Below are 23,017 nucleotides of genomic sequence, written 5' to 3' on the forward strand. Positions count from 1 at the left end.
GCAATGCAGCTGGTGACTTATATCACTCGTATACCACATGCATTGGCCCTATTCAGAAGGGAGTGTAAGTGGGAGCTTGTGAGACCCTCAAAGACACGCTTTGGCTACATCTTCCTGGTTCTTAGCACGTATGATACATGAATCATGATTCAATTTTCATCATTCAAGAATCAATTCCTCAAATTATTCATTGTTTAAATTTGTTTAAACTTTATCATTCGTAGGCTGGTTAAGACCAAAGAGAGCCTTAGTCGCATGATGACCAGTTCAAATTGGCTGGATTAGAGTGACTCGAGATTGCGTGCTGGACAGAATGTCGAGGGGATTGTCTTCGACAAACAATTTTGGCAGGAAGCCCTTTACATTCAGATGTCCATAGAGCCCTTGTACTTCGTGCTTCGACTCTTTGACCATGAGGGTTGTACTAAGGGCTTGCTATACGAGTTTATGCTGAAACTTCGGGGAGCAACGGAGGATTGTCCTATTGAGATCCTCAACCAGAGCAGGTACATATAAGTTGAAACTTGTAAGTTTAATACTCAGTTCTCCTAGCTCTAGCCTCTAACTTGATCCCTTTTGGTAAATTTTCAAAAAGGATGACATATTAGGAATTTGGACGAAGAGATGGGATTGGTTTCATAGGCCAATCCACACTGTTGCACATATGCTCCATCCCTTGTGGAAGGAGCCTGCTAAATGGAATGATCGGGTGCTTGTGAACGGATGGACCCAATACTTGGTGAAAGTATGAGACTCATCGGTCCAGAATAGGTGAGGTAGCATGGTGTAGAAGTTTGCAGCCTGCTCACTACTAAGTGCTTTGTATTATCATTTATGATTTATGATTTATCTAATTATTTATATTGTCTTCTTCTGTATTGCAAATTGCAATAGCATTGAAGAGGACATAGTGGAGTTCCGCAATGACATGGGTCATTTCTCCCGTGCAATTGCCAAACAAGGAAAGAGACAACAGGCTGTTGGCTCTTACTTGGTGGGAGAAATTTGGGATTTTGAATCCCTCATTGCAGAACTTATCTCTCCGTATCCTCTCGCAAGATTGTACATCAGGTCCAGATGAGAGGATATGGAGCATATGTGCAAACATACACACCAGGAAGAGAAACGAGTTCGTTCTAACTTCTTATAGTTCTTATTTATAGGCTATAGCGTCAAGCTTGTAACATTTTGAAAAACAATTCTTAAGTCGTGAGAATTGACTTCTTTATGCTTTGTAAACTATGTCAGGTTGAGCGTGCAGCAGCTCAATAGGTTGGTATATGTCAATGCCAACCTATGTCTGCTTGAGAAGTACAAGTCTGCAAATGGTACCGGTAGCATCAAGTGGAAGCCCACGCAAGTCAATCCTGACAAGATCAAGCTAAAACCTGTCGACATGTCAATCATCCAACACAGTCGAGAGAATGACGATGCTTACGAGTTCCTGCGACAAGATATGCTTCGATTCCGATGTTAGATACGTTCGATGGCTCGAGCTTGTGCACCACGAGTACGTGCTGCTGCTGTTGCAGAGGATACAGGGACACCTCAGATTTGTGGTTATCAACGTCGAGCACAAGCCTCACGAGGGGGATCACAGGTATCTCTTCTTGCATCGTCATCCTGAGGACATCGAGGCAGAGATGAGCCAGAGGAGCAGGAGGAGGCATTGGTAGACAGTGCGGACTCAGAGGACTCAGATTAGTTGCGAGCCCCTAGTTGGTTTGAGGGTGGCACTTCCTCTTCCTCCACATAGGATGCAGATCCATCTGCTAATTCCAGTGCTGATGATGACAGTGATGAGGCAGCAGATCTTGGAAGGGGCAGCAGTCCCTAGCTCTAGAGAGTCAAGACTAGAGTGTATTGTGTAGTTGTTAGCAGTTGGGCTGCAGGCGACAGACTTTGATTATGTATACAGTTTACACCATACAGTTACCAGTATATCATTATGGCATGTTACATGTATGATGTAAACAGTAATACATAATACATTTTGTTATATTTTGAATCTTGAATCTTGAAATTTGATTATGAAAATTGAATTATAAAGTTAAAAGTTTATTGTTTGAACTATGGGCCATGGGATAGCAGCCATATGCACTTGCAACTAATTAGTTGATAGTAATTTGTAAACTGTAAGATCTATGTCTTTGTAAACCTCAATCTATAGGCTGCATGACGCATCTTTTTACTCTTTCAACTGTGTAATATGTGTGTGCATTGTGTGCACAATATGGATATCTGAGAGCTCTTTTGAGAGAGAGAGAGAATCTGAAGATAATTATTTATGAAGCATACATAACTTCTATAAATTATAGCATTTTTAGGCATTTCTAGATGAAACGCCTGTAAAAATCTAGAAACATTTCTAGAAACGTTTCTTGTGACACTGGCTCATAGGAAGGAATTAAGGAGAGAGAGTGGGGTATGAGGCTCTGGGGGTGTGGCTGCCCTTTTCGAAACAAAGGCAGTCGATAGAGCGAGCGGAAAAAAGCGAGCAAGCCCAAAAAAGCGAGTGACAATTTGTTAAAGCGATATGAAAATCAAGTAAGCAAAGAAATAATCTAAGTATCCCATAAAATAATTGCTTGAAGTAGAAAGTATTCAAAAGGGGGGTTATGAGTCACATTTCTTGAAATTGAGTAGTCCAAAGTTAAGGACTATTTTAATGTGACCCCATTTGGGTTTAACAATTATCCTGAGGGGTCACTCATAAACATGTAACATAGCACTTTAGTGCACTGAGGGGTATTTTTTTAATGGAGGGGGACTTATATGCCGTTTATGTGCATGAGGGGATTTATAAAATAGCAACTTAACGTAATTTATATATGTAGAATTATGAAGAAGTGTCACAATTTTAAGATTGAAAATGTAAACATGTACAGGGGTTTAACCAAATACATGAGAAAATGTAAAAATGCAAGAATAAGGGCAATTTTTTACAACACGTTTGCTCGCACAAATAGCAAACAATATGCATGAAGTATCCATTATCCGCAACAATTATGAGGGATCAGAACATGATTAGGCAAACAAACTATAAATTTCCAACTAACCAAAGAATTCAGAAGAGTCAAGGTAAAATTTTTGCCACATGTTGCAGCACATGAACTGGCTATAGTGGATTCTGAGAGTCCTGCCAATTGAGCATTTTCAATCTGCTCTGCAAGCTTGTGGACCAAGACTGCAATTGTCACACGAACATACAGTTCTGAATTCCTGAATTCCTGCAAGTAGACCAGTAATTTCCCATTTATGCAATTTCTCCCAATTGTCCACTGTAGACCTTGAAATTACATTTTAGCAGTGGACTCTACAGACAAATAGAGTTTACTCCACTAACAAATTCGTACACAAATAGCAAACCAGAATGCGGCAATAAATCACCGACCTCCACAAGCTCAGGGTCAGAGCTTTGCATCAATGTGAGATATTCTCTAGCTGCCACAGGGCACTCAAGTATTTGTCCATCCAGTTCCTCATCAATACTTTCTGCATCTCACAATTCAAATACAAAAGTAACATTCACATATTTACTAATTATGTCCAACTAAATCACAAGACAAACTAACATACCCCCAATGTAGGTTAGAATAACATCCCCAGGACGTTGGGAATTAATCTTAAGTATCTTCTAGTACAAACATGAGACATTCAACAAAGGTAGCCTAAAAAGTATGAGAGAAGGAAATTGCAACTTATCATTGCAGTCTAGAGCATTTTCTCTGCAAGTTTGGCATACCTCCACCATGGAGAGATAACAGCTTCAGTTCCTCCATGTAGTACTCAGTGACAGCAGGAAATTCAAGCCACAATCCAGCTATATGCATAGCAGTGAGTCTCATTGTACGCGGGCTCCGAGAACCTTGATCAATCAGTCTGCAAAGAAGCTGCAGAAGCAATTCAAAAGTCAGAGATTAGGCAGAAAGAGTTGAAAACCAGGAAACAACATGAGCCATGATACAGATTGTTTTTTCTAGTCCCTGTGCCATCCCTAAAGAGCCCTTGCCATTCACTTTGGTGTTATAAAGCTAAGACTGCAGTAGCAAATTTGTTCTCAAGAGATACATCAAGTTGTTATTAAGACTTCATGTGGCTTTGTAAAAACCTGCCATAGAATCCCATCATCTGTTTAATATTTTCCGTGAAAAGTAAAGAGCAGAGTTAAAAGCCACAAAATCAAGTCACTACCCACTTTGTCCTTGTTGCAGCTATCTCCTCCCCTCCTCTCCTCCATGTCCCGGTGCTAACTGGAATGCATAGAAGTCTTTGTCACACATGTGTGTCCGACCCCTCGCTGCCTCAAGTGTTACTATCTATTCCTGCTGTCTGATCTGTCTCAATAGGGTGTCTCCATGCCTTTGCATCTTCTATCAAGTATAAGCCCAACACAGATGTGATTAGAGAAATGGATCATCTGAGGTAGTTGTCCAAAACCATGCCCCTCCTGAAAGAGGTAATGATATCATCCACGTATATCATAATATACTAGGCAGTTACACATGAAGTGCTCCCTTGTCTCCGCTTCCCGGGGTGTGCAAAGTCTACATATCCTATGCACTCTGGGTATGACTGCTGCCCTCCCTGCCTTAATCCCTAGTTGATGGGATAATACCGACAACTTCCCAATGGCAATCCTCGGTGCATGTGAGACTCGCCTATCCTCTAGGTAATGTGGTTTGATAATCACCTTGTTGCAAAGTGAGTCCTATAATTTTCTCACAACCCAAAAATTAACTCAGCTTTATACCCACAAGTTATTGCATAAAATATATGATCCAGACATAGAGATAGACATAGGAAGGCATATAATATATTGAACCAAAAATATATCTCTGAGAATCCGACCACTGCTCAGCCTGACCAGGCTTGTTGCAGTTCACAAAAACAATATAAAGGAGTCAAATCAATACAAAAAAAAAAGGTTTGACCGTATCTGTAAAAGACTAGCCACATAGGCCGACCATATTTGACCTAGCCACATAGGTTTACAATGATCCATGACTTTGCTGTAACACAACAGCATGACCCAAACTATCTTCTCCACACAGGACTAAGAAGTAGTGCCACAATATTGTCACTTAAATAGACATTGATGAAGCCCACCGCCCCCACGAGTCTGCCTCTGCCAAGAGTCGAGTAGCCTTCCGAGTATCCAGGGGCTAGTTGGAGAAGACATTGCTCACATCATGCAGGAAGCATTGGCATTCCTCTTGCTTCGCCCAGTGCCAATTGGAAGTGTGTGACATCCAACAGCCACCTTCAATTTGCACAGGTATCAGCATCACTCCTCATGTACAAACACCATTTGCTGTCATTTGCTCCTGCGTTGCACCCGTACAGCATGCATACAAAGCCCACTGTCCTCTCAAGGATGTAAACGCGTGATGGGTGAAGACGGGAGCCAACCCGATATGCGATGAAGTAAGGGTGGGATTGGCTTTTGGTTGTATGGTTCAACTTGATTTGACTTTTTTTGAAGTATATATATGACTCCTCTTATTGTCATTCTTACGTTACAAATTTGCTAGCCTCATCTCTTTCCAAATCCTTGCTTCCCAACAAAGTGTCTTGCCTCTCCTTGTGTCTTCCACCCTCCTTACCATCTTTCTGCATCGTCCATGGATTCAACACAAGCTACTTTTCACGATTTCATTGTCAGGTGTCCATATTAAGAGTGAGAGGACAAGGTTGTCTCCAGTTTCAACAAGAGATTAGACATATTGGCCACATACCATGACTACAAAGAAGAATTCCAAAAAAATCTTGCATCAAGAAGTATGTATGCCCTATGCTTGCACTCTTGATAACACAGCAGAGACTCGAGAGGTCAGTTATGTGTGACCTGATCCTTGTCCGATATTCGAGACCAAAAAGTAGTGAATATAGAAAATGAACCACCAACAGAAATAATCAGCACGATGCCACTCAGCCTCCTGGATTTGAAATTACAGGTTTCTGAAACTAGGTATGCAGGCTGAAAGAGGTCCTCTATTGTTTGAAGTAGGCACCGCGGGCATGGTATGCCAAGAAACATTCTTTTATGTCTGCCTTGGGTTTCATAACAGCCCTATAGAGGCCACTCTTTATGTGGATGAGATGATTATCATTGGTCCTGACTATTTGGGCATCTAGTTTGCTAATGTTGTAAGGGGCATAAAGATTAGTCAATCCAAGTATACTGGACAGCCTTAAAGCGCTTTCAATTAGAGGAGTGTAAGCCATTTTCTACTCCATTGGAACATGGCTTCCGTTTCTCCTCCGAAGATGGGAGTACCCCATTTGATGCCACTCTTTATCAGCAGTCTATAACTACCTTATTTACTTATGTTATACCCGACATGATTTGCAATATGCCGTTCCCCAGTTGAGTAGGTACATGCACAAGCCCAGCACACAACATTGGCACGAAGCGAAGTGAGTCTTTCATTACTTTAGGCCGCACAGCATTTGAAACTCTTCTACAGTGATCACTCTTCAGTAGATTTGCATACATTCACGGATACTGATTGTTATGACATGAGAGTGTCTCACAGTGGAAACTATTTCATGCTTGGCTCTTCATGCACCCTTTGGTTCAGAAAGAAGCAGCCTACAGTTGCTACTTCCACTTGTGAAGCTGAGTATAGGGCAGCTTTCTGCCGCTCCAGAGTGTGTTGGGCTTCATCAGTTACTTGCCAATCTTGATGTCCATCAGACATCCTCTACCATGATCTACACTGACGTCTAGAGTGCTTTGCAATTGCAAGTAATCCCATCTTTCATGTGCATAACAACATTGCAGTGCACTATCATTATGTTCAAGGGCGCATGCCAGCTACACATATGCAGTTGCCTTACGTTCCCACAGAGGATAACTTAGCAGATCTCTTCATGAAGGCTCTACCACAACCCAAGTTTGAGGCTTTTCGACATGCCTTACACTTGGCACCATTTAGTAAGTTGAGGAACGAGTAACGATGATTTAGGAAGCGGAAATGTTGATCTCCCTATACTATCATAGGTTGCTATATCCATCTTGGACGAATGTGTGCAACCATTATATATAGTTTCTAGGTATACGAAAAGCTCCTGCGAACTCCCTCCCCTCCTCCGCTCCCGTCTACCCCCCCCTCGCGCTGCGCGGCCCTCCCCTCTACCTCCTCCCTCACTGCTGCTGCCGCGCGGCCATCCACCCCCCTCTCCTCCCCCTCCGCCCGTCGATCCGCTCTTCCCCCCCCTCGCCACACTCCGCTCACCCCCGCTTCCCCGCTCCACTCCTCCCCTCTCCGCCCGTCGCTCCCCCCCCGCTCCGCTCCTCCTTTCCTCTCCGCTCCTCCCCTCTCCGCATTCAGCCACCCCCACCCGCCTCCCCCCCCTCGCCTGGCACTACCAACCCCCCCGCCCCCTCCTGCCCCTCCCCGCTTAAGCGCTACGCTGCCCCCCTCCCCTTCCCTCCCCTCCTCACCTCTCCTCCCCACCCCCCTCGTGCGGCGCTGCCACACGTCCCCTGCCCCTTCCTTTCACCCCCCTACGCTGCGCTGCCCCCCCCGCCCTCTCTTTCTCCTCCTCCTTCCTCCGCCACCCCCCCTTCGTCACCACCTCTCTCCCCCCCCACTTCCTCATACCTCTCCATCCCTCCCTCTTCCCTCCCCCGCCTTAATCCCCCATCCCCGCCTCTTCCGTTTCCTTCCCCTTCCCCCGCCTTGGAGCATTCGCCGTTAGTCAGTGCAATATGGCGGCCACGTGCCCGGAACCAGTGGCCCAGACGGACCCCCCCCCTCCATCAGCCTATCACGTAACATTGACAAAGCACCAGGTCTCCTTGGTGAAGCAGGCCGCCACGGACTTCTCCTAGACATCCGCTTATGGGAGAGTCATTGGCTACTCCCCTTCACGAGCAGACATCAAGGACTGGTTGCACTCCACCCTCTACCTCTCTACCTCGAGAACAGTCACATCGAGGAGGTTGCACTCATGGGACGTGGCATCTTTTGGCTCAAGCTCTCCTCAGCACAGGCTGCGAGCGATATGGTCAGGCAATCCCCTACTTCTGTGGGTGGGAAGATCATCCTCATGGTCCCATGGTACAGGGGTTTCAGTGTAGCGGACTTCGATGCCCGCTTTCACATTCCTCGCCATCCAGTTACCCTTATCTTCCCAGGTCTCGCAACCGAGCTTCGCCCGATCATCAAGGACCTGGGGGCGCACTTTGGCTGGCCTATGCAGGACACCTACGTTGATGCGGCGGCAGCCCAAGGGGTGCCACGTGTCAAGGCAGTCCTCGATCCGCAGAGCATCCCCTCGGAGTTCGAGATTGAGACGGACACAGGTGTGGTGACGCAGCGCATTCTGGTCACTGGTCGCCCAAATCAGTGTCTGAGATGCCATGGCTTCGGGCACCAGGCGCGCTCGTGTCCTCGCTTCACGGGTACAGAACCTCAGAAGGCCCCCGTTCAGGCAACTCAGGATCCCCCCCACCAGCCAGTGACATCCCCTCCCGAAGGGGAAGGCTGGACGGAGGTCAAAAGAAAACGGAAGGGAAACAAAGCAGGACCCAAAAAACCTGCCCAATCTACAGCAAGAGCCCCCCCCTTTGGTCCCTACTCATCAGCAGCCCGGTAAGGGGAAGGAGAAGGGAAAGGAGAAGATCAGCCAGCCTCCTCCTCATCCTTCACCCCGCCCTCCTCCCCGTCCCCCCTCCTCCTCGATTCTCCGACCCCCACCCCCTCCAGGATCCACCCCCGCACCGATGGTTTCCATTCCACTTTCTTCCTCGAGCATGAACCAGAGGGACCCCCCCCCCCTCCGCCTGAGCCACCTGCAGCCCCGAGGCCAGCATAGACCTCACCCGCGCCTATCCCTCCTGGCCCGGCGGAGGGGAGAGGCTCTTCCCCGCAGGTGGCCAGCACCCCCCTCTCTGGTTCAGACTCCTCATCTTCGTCCCCACGCCCAAGGGCTGCTCCTAGAACTCTTCCATTGGAGTTTTATCGAGCAGGACCTTGGGATTATTTGGATGTAGCGGGTATTGGCTCCTTCCCTGCATGCCTAGACATCAGCATCTTCTTCCTCCGCAAGGGGGCGGAGGTTAAGGTGTCCGTCCGTGCCCCTCACGATGGTCCTAGCTATTCCTTCACTATATCCAGTGAAGGGAATGAGCAATGGACGAATGAAAATGTTTGGGAGACGATACGAGATCAGTCCCAGGAGCAGGTGCAGGACTGGATTGGTAGCAGAGCAGCGGAGCTTCTTCAGTAGCAGTGGCAGGAGGGTGACGTTCGTCTGCGATGGCGCCACAGCGCCAAACGTTTCCGACTCCTAGTCATTATTCGGCCACCTCTGGAGTGGGCCTACGCGGAAGGGCTCCGCCCGTGGAGGACCTCAGAGGTAGCGGGCTTCTACAGTATTTCCCTGGCAGAGGCGTCGAGCTAGTTAGAGAGAGCCTACCACCACGGGACGAAGGCCTCTGCCCTCTGCTGAAGGTTTTAGAGGATGGGTCCGATGATCCGGCCTCTCCTTCGAAACCCTCACAGAAGCGCCTTCGTCTCCACACTGGACATCCTCCGACCACTTCGACATCGACCGCAAGCAGACAGCTGTTTGTGGCCCACCTTCCCTCCTCATGAGTATACGCATTATCTCTTGGAACGTCAATGGGTTCCACTCATCAGGAACCTGCGGCCCCAGGAAGATGGTGCTCAGACAGGAGCTCCAACCAGCCTTGGTGGGAAGGGTAGATGTGCTCCTACTACAGGAACACAAGCTCTCGGCTTCTCAGACCAGTATTTGTGGGAAGGTCCTCACAGGACGCTCCCACACCTACTGGGAGAGCAGTAAGAGCAGCCCAGGCAGATTGGGACTCCTTCCTCTTCGTAGTGGGAGGTCGGGACAGCTGGAGGGAGCCTTCCTTTCGCAGATGGACAGGGAGTCTGGACTTCTCTTGGGGTTACAGGAGGGAGGGAGGCACACTTCTGGAGCGGCTAGACCGTTTCTATGTCAGCAATTGGACGCTTGGCAGAGGAGGGGAGTCAGAAGTGGTTCCAGGGACGACACTCTCAGACCATGCCCCAGTCATCCTAGTCCTGGACTCAGCCTCTCACTCCTCACCTCCACGCTCATGCCGGATCCCAGACTCCATCTACTCCAAAGCAGCGGTTCACAGCAGGATAGTGGACCTGTGGGAGCAGGATTGGGACCCCACTGGAGATATGGTAGCACAGGTAGCTCAGGCGCTTGCCGAGTCTAGCCTCATCTATTAGCAGGAGGCAATTCAGGTCAAGCAGCAGTGTTGGGCGAGGGAGAGGGGTCTCAGACGAGATCTCGCTTCGATTCAGCGGATGCAGCAGTCTTCTCCAGGCTCTGAGGAGCTCAGACAGCAGGAGGTTCGCGCCCGAGCCATGCTAGAGGAGATCACCCAGTGTCGTTCAAAGTTCTCATTTCATGCTTCCAAGTCCTTCTGGGCTAGGAAAGGCGACAGGATGTGCAGAGAGTTCTTCAAGACTCATGGACAGAGGTCAGCAGGGGAACAGCTCCGTTCTCTTAGGGCGCAGGATGGTAGTGTCAAGACAGATCCAGACGAGGTCCGGGACTTGGCGATAGATTTCTACAGATCATTGTTCCAGCAGGAGCCCCCAGACCCTCGTGGCCACCTATGCAGGGAGGAGGTGTGGAGATCTACACCGCGGCTCGTGCAACATAGCATGAGTGACGCCCTTCTCGCCCCTTTCACCGTGACGGAGATGCAGGATGCGGTGAGCGCTATTGATGGGCAGAAATGCCCAGGTGAGGATGGCCTCTCCAGAGCTTTCTTCACCACCTTTTGGGAGCAAATCCACCGGCCCTTGCTCGCAGCCTTCCAGCATATCTTCTCCAGCGGGCAAATGCCAGAGACCCTTGCGACAGGCTTGATTTGCCTCATCCCCAAAGGGGGGGACCGTCAGGAGATAAGACAGTGGCGCCCTATCACCCTCCTCCCGACCGCCTACAAAATCCTCGCCAAGATGATCAGTAGCTGCATCCGCCCCCTGCTACACGACCTGATTCATGACACCCAGACTAGTTTTGTCCAAGATCGCAACATTTTGGACATCATCTTCACTTTCTCAGAGGCGACGGAATGGGCCCAGCACAGTGGCAAGCACCTTGCCATACTCCTTCTCGACTTTGAGAAGGTGTACGACAGGGTAGACTGGTCCTTCTTGGAAGGTACACTCTCTCGGTTCGGTTTCCCGAACGAGTGGATCAGAGGTATTGCTAGCCTTTACAGGTCGGCCTCCAGTCGGGTTATCATCAGCGGCAGGATGGGGGAGAGGTTCACACTCGATCGCTCGGTGCGTCAGGGCTGTCCACTAGCGCCCTACCTCTTCCTATTTTTTGCGGAGGCCATGACCCACTTCCTTCGAGCCCGTACCACTAGTCTTCGCGGGATGCGTCTCCCTATTCGAGACGATGTAGAACTTCTGGACTCCGAGTATGCAGACGACACATCCCTATATGTGCAGGATGATGTCGAGTCATTGGAGCGAGTGAGACTGTCCCTAGAGATTTTTTGCCTTGCGGCTGGGGCGAAAATCAACTGGCATAAGTCAGTTGGTTTTCTTACGGATCCGGGAGCCAGCTCACAGTGGGGTATTTTCTTGCGGATTCGCTGGATCCCTGGAGGACAGACGACACGTTACCTGGGATTCCACGTAGGCCTGGACATCACGCCGGCTCAGCAGTTCTTGCCGGTCCTAGCCTCCATACGACGGAAGCTTGCTGTCTGGAGCACGGCTCGGCTTTCCTTGGCAGGCAAGGTCCTTGTGGTCAACCAAGTCCTTGCCACTGCTTCGTATGTGGCCTCTTGCTGGTGTTTCTCGAGATCATGTGTAGCCCAGCTGAGGAGATTGGTGCAGAACTTCCTATGGTCTGGTTCAGACGGTTCCGGCACCACCAGAGCCAGGGTCGCCTGGCAGACGATCATTCTCCCCCAGACAGAGAGCGGCCTCGGCATCATAGATCTAGAACTGCAGAGTCAGGCACTTCTTGGCAAGTTAGTCATCCGCGGTCTGACCCCAGGAGGGCAGACGTGGAAGCTCTTGCTATAGTATGGCCTCAGCGCGTGTACCCCCAGAGAGGGGGTGTTTGGTAGCCTTCTATCCGATGGATCTTCACTTCTGCCCCTTTGACTCAGCCCCATTCCTCCTTCCTCTGTAGCCTCGTATCAGTCTAGAGGAAGTTGCGACACAGCCTCTCCCAGGTTTCCCCTAACTGCCGAGAGAAGATAGACAAACAGCCCCTGATCTGGAGCAACCAGGTGACAGATGATACAATTTGCCAGCTTGGAGAGAGATCCCATATTCCTTGGGCGCTCTGGGCGCGTGGGCCTGCGCGCTCACTCCGGGTTTGGAGGGACGTCTACAGCCAGCAGGCGAGCCGGCAGCAGCAGTAGGTACGGCACGTGGGATCCAGGCTCGGCGAGCAGAGATTGATGTTGCCATTCCTGCAGGTTGGAGGATTCCCTTAGTCACCGGACAGCTCTTCCCGGGAGATGAGAGGTGGCTAGGACAGTTCACTCCACGAGGCATTCCTTTGGTGGTTGCAAGCCTTTTCTCGGACTCCTCGGTACACTTCTTCTCCGTCACCAATGATAGCCGCCTACAGAGCAGAGAGGCCGTGATCGACCCCCAGCTTCCCTGACAGCGCCTTCGCATTGTAGGGCTGCAAGGGAAGACGTGGCATATAGACCCCCGGATTATGCAGGACCAGGATTGGAGACTCTGGATATGGGAGGGTCGTTCCTTGACAGAGGTGGAGTGGGACCTAGGGGAGTGGCGTTGGCCACCATTGGAGACCTCAGAGAACCCTACCCCCTTCTTCTCTTACAGTGCGCGTACGGGGAGGCGTGCTCTTGGGGCTCTCCAACGCGGGCTACCCACACAGGCACATAGTTGGTATGCCCACGGGATATCTTTGGTCTTTCTTCGCACTTTCTGGAAGACACTTTGGGCTAGCTACCGGCCGAGGAAGATCTCTTACTTCCTTTGGATGGTGGCACACAAGGGGCTACCGGTTGGCAGCTGGCTGAGGCAGATGGGGCAGGAGGGGCATTGCCAGATGTGTTTTCAGGAGGAGGAGTCCCTGAAGCACTACCTTTAGAGCTGCTCGCATGCGCAGACAGTTTGGAAGGGAGTCATGGGGATCTTAGCGAGGGCTGCACCCTAGGACCGATCACTTGGGGAGCCGTTTGCTAGTGCAGCACTGAGATGGGACATCACTTGGCTTATGAGTTCTCTAGACAGGATCCCGTCTTTTTCATCACGCAGGCCACCTGGGCATACATGGACAGCTTCCCTTGGCATCTGACAGAGACAGATGTAGGAGCGATGCCTCGGCACCCAGTTTGGGAGATCATAGGGAGCATTGCAGGCTGGCATATCTGGACTTCCAGATACACGCAGACTGTAGGAGCTCAGACTTATTCTGCTACCCAGACCCTAGCAGACATTTGGAGCACGATCGTTCACACGCTCAAGGGTCAGTGGGATCAGATTCAGGGGGAGTCCCGGGCAGGGAAGGAAAAGAGACGGCGCTTCCTTCGCGACTGGGACCACAGGGAGTTGTTCTTCCAGCACTCTACTCAGAGTCTTCAGTGGCATTATGCCCCTCCACCGTGGCTGTTTGTCCACTCTCCGATGATTATGCCCTAAGAGGCTTGTATTTAGCATTTTGACTCCTCGGGCTGAATCCGTTTTGTGATTGCAGCCCGCTGGCCTTTAGGCCTTCTTGTACTCTCGCTTTCAAGTAATATAACTAGCACTACTTTTTGCGCAAAAAAAAAAAAAGTTTCTAGGTATACCTAGCAAGTAATATAACTAGCAATCTTTCTATGATTGTCTACAAACACATTACATAGACTCTGATGTATACTTGTCTTATACAGAGATCTTCACTTGATGTATTTTTGCACATCCCATTTTTGGCATACTTACTTTGTAATATAAAGCATCAAAATTTTCGATCTCCCCCCCCCCCACCCCCCCCGAAAAAAAGTGTGTTACATAAAGCAACCAACCTTAAAGCTGAAAGAAAGGTCATCATTCTAAAGAGGATCAAGAGCTGAAATGATTTAAAATAAAGACAAAAGGCATAGAGGCAGTACCAAAAGGCTAGAAAGAGAACGTGGATACAAAGGGAATTCTTGGGACTTACCCACTTCAAGGGCCCCTCATGTCCATTATTGTGATGCATTGACAACTCTTGGAAGACTCGAGGATGAACAATCGCCGATAGAAATGAGGAAATAGAAGACACTTTTCGCTTATTACAGTCTGCAATCGCTGCCCAAGCTGATTTCACAAGTGACCACATCATCTGCAATCAAAAGCAGTTTATAAACAAAAGATAAGGCGCAATGGCACAACATGCAAAGCCATAACGTGCCAGGTAAGGAATCAATATACCTCAACTGCTTTCTGCCCCCCACAGTCACCAGTAGCATCTATGCGTTGCAAAATATCCCAATGCATCAACCATCTCACACATCTGAGAAGCGGCAAAACATTCTCCTCGCCTGCACTTTCCAAACTTCAAGACCAGCACACATTATTAAGCCAAATTACTTTTTCCCCTACTCTAGATGTAATCCATAATGAGAAGCAACAAATTAAAGTTTAAGCATTCCATACAAAAGTAGCCCGTCTTGCTAGACACCAAAAAAAGAAAAAAGAGAGAGACGGTTGGGGGATGGAAAAAGGTGTTAAGAAGGGGATGGGGGGTTGGGCAAAGAGAAGAATAGTACGTTGATACCCACCATATAACCATTCAATGGATCCAAACCATACTTACTCCAAGTTGGGACACAAGCCAAAGTGGTTCTCAATGATAGGAAAGCAAGAAGTAAGATTCTCAAGCAAACCAACAAGCTGAGAGGCACAAAAATATGGATCTCAAGGGAGCTCACTCCTACTCAGCTCAAGATGAAAGCAACAGAATCGACTAAAGTGAAGGAAGCAAGGAAGGAAAATGGGCTGTTAGAGAGATGGAAAAGCACTTATCAAAGACTTCAAAGCCAAACTCAAAGACTCCCAGTCTTAAACTGATGTAATGCAGGATGATTATCTTTTGAAGTAGACCATAGTTAACCTATTAAAACTCAGTGAATGGTATACACACTTCCAAGAGACTCTCAGTCTATAACTGATGTTTGGTGTTTATCCTTTTGGTGTATATTTTGTCCCATAGGCTTGTGAGGCCTCCCCAGGACATTAATCAGCACAGACCGGAGCGTGATAGAGCCCAGCCCGATAGAGCTCAGACACACGCTCAGACACACGCTATACCAGATGACAGGTATCAGGAGGAGCACGAGGAGGTCAGATCTCACACAGAACACATGCCTCCACCCTGTGGATGTACATATGAGATGGTTTGTAGACGCCGCAGGATCTTGTTACATAGGGGACGTACTCGCCGCTTCATCTCCAGACGATCCAGGATGATGGCACCTTTTCGGAGGAGACTTACTCATGGAGATCTCACCCTACCAGCCGCTCACCTCACTTTTGCTCAGATTTGTACTCTCAAAGCAGGAGGCAGAGTCGATGGACAGGATTTACAGTATTATTTTGGTTCTCAGACTCCGTGATACATGGACTTGTATCTTTGCATTGACATATTGTACTCATCCCCCCATTTTGCACCCAGGGGCGGTTTCCTTGCATCTAGCTTACTTTGTATTTAGGCTCGGATTTGACATTATGTACTTTCACTTGCATTGTATTGCGTAGCACTTAGATGATATTCGACGATGCCTCTTCTTTGTGGCACGTTGATTTTGTGCTATCTTGTACGCAGAGTTCTTGATGTCCCATGGGCCCATTTTGGCCTTTAGTGGACAATAATACACTTTCTTTCTTTCTTTCTTTCTCCACCCCCCCAATACAAGATATATATATCATGATATCATGCAATTCTCTAAGAAGGAAGAGGTCCTCCTCTTAGGTGACTTCAATGCACATACATGGAATAAACACGTGGAATTACTGGATTTTCAATCGGACCCACTCAGAGTGCTAAAGATGGATCCAGCAGAGATCGAAATTATAATGACCCACATGGTCGTTACCTTATTGTTAGATGCATCATAAATGGGGATTTGCATCGATTTAGTGGGACACTCAGAGGATCCACCACATGGGATGGGATATGGGAAGAGTATGTACGAGTCAGTCGAGGGAGAGTGCATGCCCCTGGAGGCCTATCACATTGGGTTGAAAGCACGGTTGGATTGAAGTAGGGATGCCCCCTTTAACCAACACTACTTGGGGTCTACATTGATGAGATCACAACCGTCATTGACCGCCTAGGAGGTGAGTGATCATTGCTTGCCAATTTGATGATACACATATTGCTGTATGCAGATGACATAGTCATGCTATCCTCTTCAACAGTAGGCTTACAGACACACCTAGAGGCCCTAGAGGTGTTTTGCAGAGAGAGACTTAATAGTCAACATTGGAATGACCAATGTTATGATTTTCAACACCTCACGAGCAGTACTTCATCACCTACAAAGGGAGCTAGTAGAGATTGTGCATTCATAGACTTTCGAGCAGTACTTTGACACAACTTCACTTACAGGGGGAGCTAGTAGAGATTGTGCACTAGGAGCAACCTTCATGGGCCACTCTTCACAATGACGCATGCAGCCACGACACAACTTACACGAGGGCAAGGAGCTCTAGCTTGGGTAGAGCGATCGTGCTTTCAGGCACACGTCCTGGACCCCTCGCCAAAGGGATGGCTATTTGATACACTTGTGGGACCGACCACCATGTATGCAGCACCCTTGTGACACGTGGGATTGACCTATCAGCGACCGATTGGCTGCGATTCGAGAGGCTACAGGTGATTATGGGATCCAGGATGATTCGGAGCAAGCCCTGAGTACCCTCAGAGTTTGGGGCTTACCTAGGTGGAGACTTGTATCTCTGGCTCCGCCATTCCTCGTCCTCTCTTCCCACGGATCCATGCGCCCTCATATCAAGTATCTCCTCTTTCTCTACTCCACTATTTCTGGGGCAGACTCCAATGCATAGACATCTGTGACATGTCGCTGAGCTAGATTCATCTGTGTCTCTCATGGCATTGTCACCTCCTGTGTGTCCCGCCTCTCCATTAGATAGAGACCAACGCAGACCTTGTCTCTCATGGCATTGTCACCTCCTGTTGTCTGATATGATGCAATAAGGTACTTTTGTGTCCCGCATCTCCATTGGATAGAGACCAAGGCAAACCTGGTCATGAAAGTGAACCCCTGCTGGAGGAGAGGCCCAAAACCGTGTCCCTCTTGAAAGAGACCATGGTACCATCCTATGATCTCATAGTAAACTGGGGAAATGCTCCTCTATCTCCATCTCCACCAATGTGCATCTGCAGATCCATTACTCTCTAGGCTCCTTTGTAGCTCTCCCTGCCAAATCCTCGATTGATGGGACGAGACCAATACCTATTCGATGGCAATCCTCAAGGCATGTGAGACTCTTTTGCTCTGCAGATACTAGGGTCTGATTAGCACTCCATCCTCTAATACTCTCAAGAAGTGGTCGCACTACTAGAACTAGATCTTGGTCGCACTAGAACTAGATCTTGGTGACGGGGCAGGTCAGGATTGGCACCAGCTGGACCCCAGAGATCACGAGCACTATCGGAGTCAAACAAGGATGTCCCTTGTCACCGACTCTATTTGGCCTCTACATCGACGAGCTCGAGACCACCATCAGGACACTCGGAGGTGCAAGCTGCTCACTTGCGGAGACTGCCATCCAGATTCTCCTATACGCAGACGATGTAGTACTACTATCCTCTTCTGCTACTGGTCTTCAGCGACACTTGGATGGACTTCAGGTCTTCTGTGATACACTTGACTTGAAGGTCAACCTTGGGAAAACCAAGGTGATGATCTTCAACACTTCCAGACCCGCTATGCACCGAGAGCAGTTCCTCTTTGCCGGCGACCCTGTTGAGATAGTTGACTCTTACACATACTTGGGCGTTGTCTTCTCAGGCCCAATCTTCACGATGCGCCCGGCCATGCAGGCCAGGATCCAGCCGGGGATACGCCGCTCTTGCCAGGCTGGAGCGACAGTGCTACCACTCCCACTTCCAGGACCCGCGGACAAGGTCTCTCCTTTTTTATTCTTTGGTCCGCCCAGCTGGCATGTACGGTAGCCCTTGGTGGGGAGTCGACCTTACAGACACAGAGTGGGCTCGAGTTGAGCGCCTACAGATACTGATGTTTGCTCGGATGATCCGTAGCAAACCATCGGTACCACACCAGATCATTCTAGCAGAGTTCGGCGCCTCACCACTACAGCTTGATGCGGCTTTTCAGGCTATCACCTACCTCCACAGAGTCAGGGATTTTGGCTCCTCCGCTGACGGTCGCCTCCGCCTACCTTGGTTAGCCCTATCCTCCTCTATGGCCTTATCTGTTGATGGGGACCAGCGATGCTGGTATAGTCGTCTTTCCAGTTGGTTCACCCGACTGGGCCTCGACTTAGACCGGTTGCCTCCTTTTCAGTACAGCCTCGACGCTCCACCATCTCCTCTCTCCCCCACTGACCAGGAGGTCAACCGGCTCATTCGGGCGGATCTGCTCCAGCTCCACACCTGGCGGACATGGTTTCTTCACTCCGAGCTTCCTGTGAAGCTCGACTTCTACCGCCGACACTGCCTCCAGATCTCACAGGAGGGCTTCATTACACCTCCGGGTTACACACAGCTTCATCTACCACATGCACTCCGGATCTCCCTCGGTCAGTTTAGGGTCTCGTCACACCGATTACGGATCGAGAGTGGACGCGCAGAGGGTATCCCACGAGAGGACCGCCTTTGCCCACTTTGCGACTTGCAGAAGATCGAGTCGGAGGAGCACTTTGCTTTCAGTTGCCTATCTATTATGCCATTCGAGGCCGATACCACTGCCTCTTCCGCAACAGATTCGGCTCCCTCCCAAACATGATGCAGTTCCCGGATCAGCGATGCCTAGCCGCTTTCTTACATGAGAGGACCCACCACCGAGATACTTCTCTCCGAACACGGCGACACGAGCAGCACACACAGCGTGAGGACACCCAGCGGCGTATCACTGACTTCTTTCAGTCACAGGATACCTCTTCTCAGTCTAGCCGACGACGCGGACGTGAGCGACAGCCAGAGCCACGACAGCTGCGTCAGCAGACAGACTCACACATCTAGGTCCATGACATCTCGTCTCTGCTCTCGGCCCGCCCCACTGGGGTTACCGTTGCCCTCATCCACAGGGCCACCCGCCGCCCCCGACGATCGAGCTCGACTAGGCCGCGTGACGTCAGAGGCCAATCATCTATCGCAGGGTTTTTTCCGACATCCCATTTGACGGCCCCTCTATGATTGGTCTGTGATGATCACCACCTGCACATGTATATTGTGTCTCCCCCCTCTGCCCCATTTTTGGTGCCCCCCCCTTCTTCTTCTTTGTATCATCTGGAGGTAGACACATATTTTTTGTATCAGGACTAGACACACAGTCCTTCATAACCTCTTTTTTGTAGAAACGGTTGGTTGGCCCGTTTTGAGACCACCACCGTTATGCTCGTTGTATCAGTCATCTTTAGTCTCATAGACCTTCACAGTCTCCCGAAGACTTTAATAAACTTTCTTTCTTTCTTTCTCTCTCTCTCCCCACATATAAAAGTGTGTTTCCTCCACTTATCTCGTTGCACATTTTTAGGTTGAAGGAACTTGCAGAGTATGGATGGTCATGCAATGGGAGAAGATCAGTTTTTGCACACTGCAAATGGGCGTGCAATGGCAAAAGATCAATTTTTGCACAATGCAGTACTATAAGCAAATGGAGGCATGGTTATTCTTGATCAGGAAGGAATAGAGTTTATCAAGAAGTATTGGGCTCAAAGCAAAAGAAACATCAACAAAAAGCCAAGGAGAAAGAATAGGTCCGTTGATGAGAAGGAAAGAAAGAAGATTTGTAGAGCCATAGATAATTCTTGGTCCGAGGAGACAAAGGGCCTCGACAAAGATAATCGCAAGCAGCTATTTCAAGAAGTCCTCCTCCATCCCACGTTCAAGGATGTTTGACCTGAAGAAACGAGTTGCAAACAAGCTATGCTGGCCAACATTTGCAACAAGTTGACATGAGTCAAAGTGCCCCGTTTAAAAGATGAACTTTAAATAAGAGGTCATCTCTAATGATGGTACTTAATGGTAATGGGTTCAATGGAGAAGTTGGCAACAACAAACCTATCAGCTTGGCAAAGGTAGCAAAGGTTCTGGGTGTCCATAAGAGAAACCTCTATGTAGCCAATGCTCACCTATAATTAGAAGAGGATGGAGTCTTGCCCTACAAACATGCCATAGACAGCAAGCTATAAGTACCATCATCACACAACAGGTTAAAGATCTATGATTGGTCTCTGATGATCACCACCTGCACATGTATACTGTATCTCCCCCCTCTGCCCCATTTTTGGTGCCCCCCCCTTCTTCTTCTTTGTATCATCTGGAGGTAGACACATATTTTTTGTATCAGGACTAGACACACAGTCCTTCATAACCTCTTTTTTGTAGAAACGGTTGGTTGGCCCGTTTTGAGACCACCACCGTTATGCTCATTGTATCAGTTATCTTTAGTCTCATAGACCTTCACGGTCTCCCGAAAACTTTAATAAACTTTCTTTCTTTCTTTCTTTCTCATCCATGGGTGTTCACAAAGAGTAGGAATAGTGAAACGGAATGTAGATTCTCTCTCTCTCTCTCTCTCTCTCTCTCTCTCTCTCTCTCTCTCTCTCTCCACCTCTGCCCGTTGCTCCTCCCCGCTTCTGCTCACTGCTCCTCCCCGCAGCCTCTGCCCCGCCTCTGCCCGCTCTACCCTGCCCTTGCTAGCTCCACCTCTGCGCGCTGCTGCCCGCCCCGCCTACAGCTCCCATTGCCTCCCGCTACCTACTCTGCCAACCCACTGGCTGTTCCGTTCTCCTAGCTCCCCGCCTCTCGCAGCTCCTCCCTCTAGTGGGCTGCTCCGCCCTCCCGCTGCCTCCTCCGCCCGTACAACGCCACCCTCCCACCTGGCCTCTCCCGCCTAGCCTCGCCATTGTCAACCCTCCTCTGCCTACCCTCAACCTAGCCTCGCCACTCCTCAGCCCTCCCCGCCTACCCTCAGCCTACCTCCAACTAGCTTTGCCACCCCTCACCCCTCCCCGCTCTATCCTATCCCCGCCTTATCCTATCCCATCACTTGGCCACTCCTCCACATTCACCCATTCTCCTCCGCCCTGACCTACAGCCCCGCCTTCTGCCCCCTCCATTGAGCTCTGCTCCCCACCTTTTTTCAGCCCCCTGGGTGTACCTCCCGTCACGGGGGGGGGTCATGCTCCCACTCTTGCACTAATACCTGCACCGAACACGGGATATGCCAAACAAAATGGGTAAAGGTGGCAAAGATACGGATAAAGCCGCCAAGAAAGACGACAATAAAACCAAGAAACAAACACAACTGAAACACGAGGATGTGAACACACGCTACAACCGCAATGGACTCAGAGTTGGAAGCAAAGCAAAGGTGGGGCCCACCTCAGCCTCAGCTTCAGCCTCAGCTTCAGTTTCAGCTTCAGTCTCAGCTTCAGTCTCAGCTACATCCTCATCCTCAGCTTCAGCCTCAGCGCCAGCTCCATTTCTAGTTTCAGCTCCACTTCCATCCACAGCGTCTACAGTTACAACTACTAGCTCTGATATACCCCTACCCATCACATCGATTGCTCCACCCTCCCCTAGGATAGAGGGGTTGTCACTGACACCATCTCTTCCATCTTTCCCTTCTTCTCCCACTCTACAATTCTCTCTCCAATTATGACACCTACTTTGGAGAGTTCATACAATATTCCGCACTACTCGACCTTTTTCTCCCCTCTACCTCTCAGTCAGGTTTGCACACCCTACTAAGATCACCTCCTCCAGGCCACTATCATCTCCCTACCGCACCCATCTCACCCAGTCATCACCCAAGCTCCACTCTCATCCCCACAATTTCATGCCACAGTCCTTTCAATTTTCCCTAGAGCACGGACGAGCTGACCCATCAGAGGCTTGACAGAACTTGCAGATGGAGGTACATAGCATCCGAGAGCGCGAGAGAGACTTCGCACAAGAGCAGACACACTTCACCTAATGGCGGATAGGAAGGGACCCCAACCGAGAGCAGCCCCTTATCATACGGTTCCATGACGCTCAAGCACGACTTTCGGCTTTACGTCGTAGGTCAACCTTACGAGACGAGCCAGTGATATCCATGGATGAAGACCTCACTTCACTACAGGTTGAGGAGAGGCGCTTTCTGTTGCAGCAACGGGATCAGGCCCGCAAGGAGGGGAAAGTGGGCAGTAGTATGAGATGCACGACTCCTTACAGGCCCCCGTCGGGCACCCACCTCTCCTCCCACATAGGGAGGCGGGGCCTATGAGACTCAGATATCCGAGACCTTATCATGCACCATCTGGAATTGTAATGGTACCTTATGGTCATAACCAGGGAACTTCTCAGAATCCTATAGAGGTCACGACATAGTCTTTTATACAGAGACACATCAGAATCCAGAGCACCCTCTGCTAGTAGTCAGCGAGTATACATGGGAGTCTGCCTACAGAGATGAGAGGAGGGATACAAGAGGGGTTCAAGGGTCAGGAGGAGTCGCAGTCCTTTACAGATCCACACTTTTGGGGGCATCTTAGTGGAGCAGAGAGATACACATTCCACGTTTCTTTGAATCCGGATTCAGCACATAGACAGCCGGGATCTGTTTATTGTGATTTGCTACTTCCCCTTGGACACCTCCCGCCTTGCCAGAGATATTCGAAGGGAGGATGAGACATCCCCATTTGCTACTCTTTATCAGTCCATTGTTAACTTCTATAGCCGCGGATAAGTCCTTCTAAAGCGAGGACAGGCGCTCGTCAGGCACCACTTCTTGACTTCACGGATGATTCCACTCTATTGCCATACATTA

The 23,017-nt window shown here is 49.4% G+C and overlaps 1 protein-coding gene across 3 annotated transcripts in view; it reads right to left on the reverse strand.

The window, feature by feature from the left end:
- The window catches only part of LOC147902243 (tRNA/rRNA methyltransferase (SpoU) family protein), a 310,036-nt gene that overhangs the window by 105,115 nt on the left and 181,904 nt on the right, over nucleotides 1-23,017 (reverse strand). For all 3 annotated transcript variants that reach the window (XR_015541009.1, XR_015541008.1, XM_087374814.1), the window contains exons 18-22: nucleotides 14,424-14,547; nucleotides 14,173-14,334; nucleotides 3,746-3,893; nucleotides 3,395-3,495; nucleotides 3,060-3,230 (exon numbers count right to left, since the gene is read on the reverse strand). Coding sequence is in view for 1 of the 3 variants with exons in the window: in XM_087374814.1 (XP_087230940.1) it covers nucleotides 3,060-3,230; nucleotides 3,395-3,495; nucleotides 3,746-3,893; nucleotides 14,173-14,334; nucleotides 14,424-14,547 (706 nt within the window). In the remaining 2 variants the exon portion in view is untranslated. The remainder of the gene's footprint in view (nucleotides 1-3,059; nucleotides 3,231-3,394; nucleotides 3,496-3,745; nucleotides 3,894-14,172; nucleotides 14,335-14,423; nucleotides 14,548-23,017) is intronic.

The sequence above is a fragment of the Dipteris shenzhenensis genome, chromosome 5 (assembly GCF_047967505.1).
Source record: "Dipteris shenzhenensis isolate YYH24624 ecotype China chromosome 5, Dip_SZ_1.0, whole genome shotgun sequence".
Classification (NCBI taxonomy): domain Eukaryota; kingdom Viridiplantae; phylum Streptophyta; class Polypodiopsida; order Gleicheniales; family Dipteridaceae; genus Dipteris; species Dipteris shenzhenensis.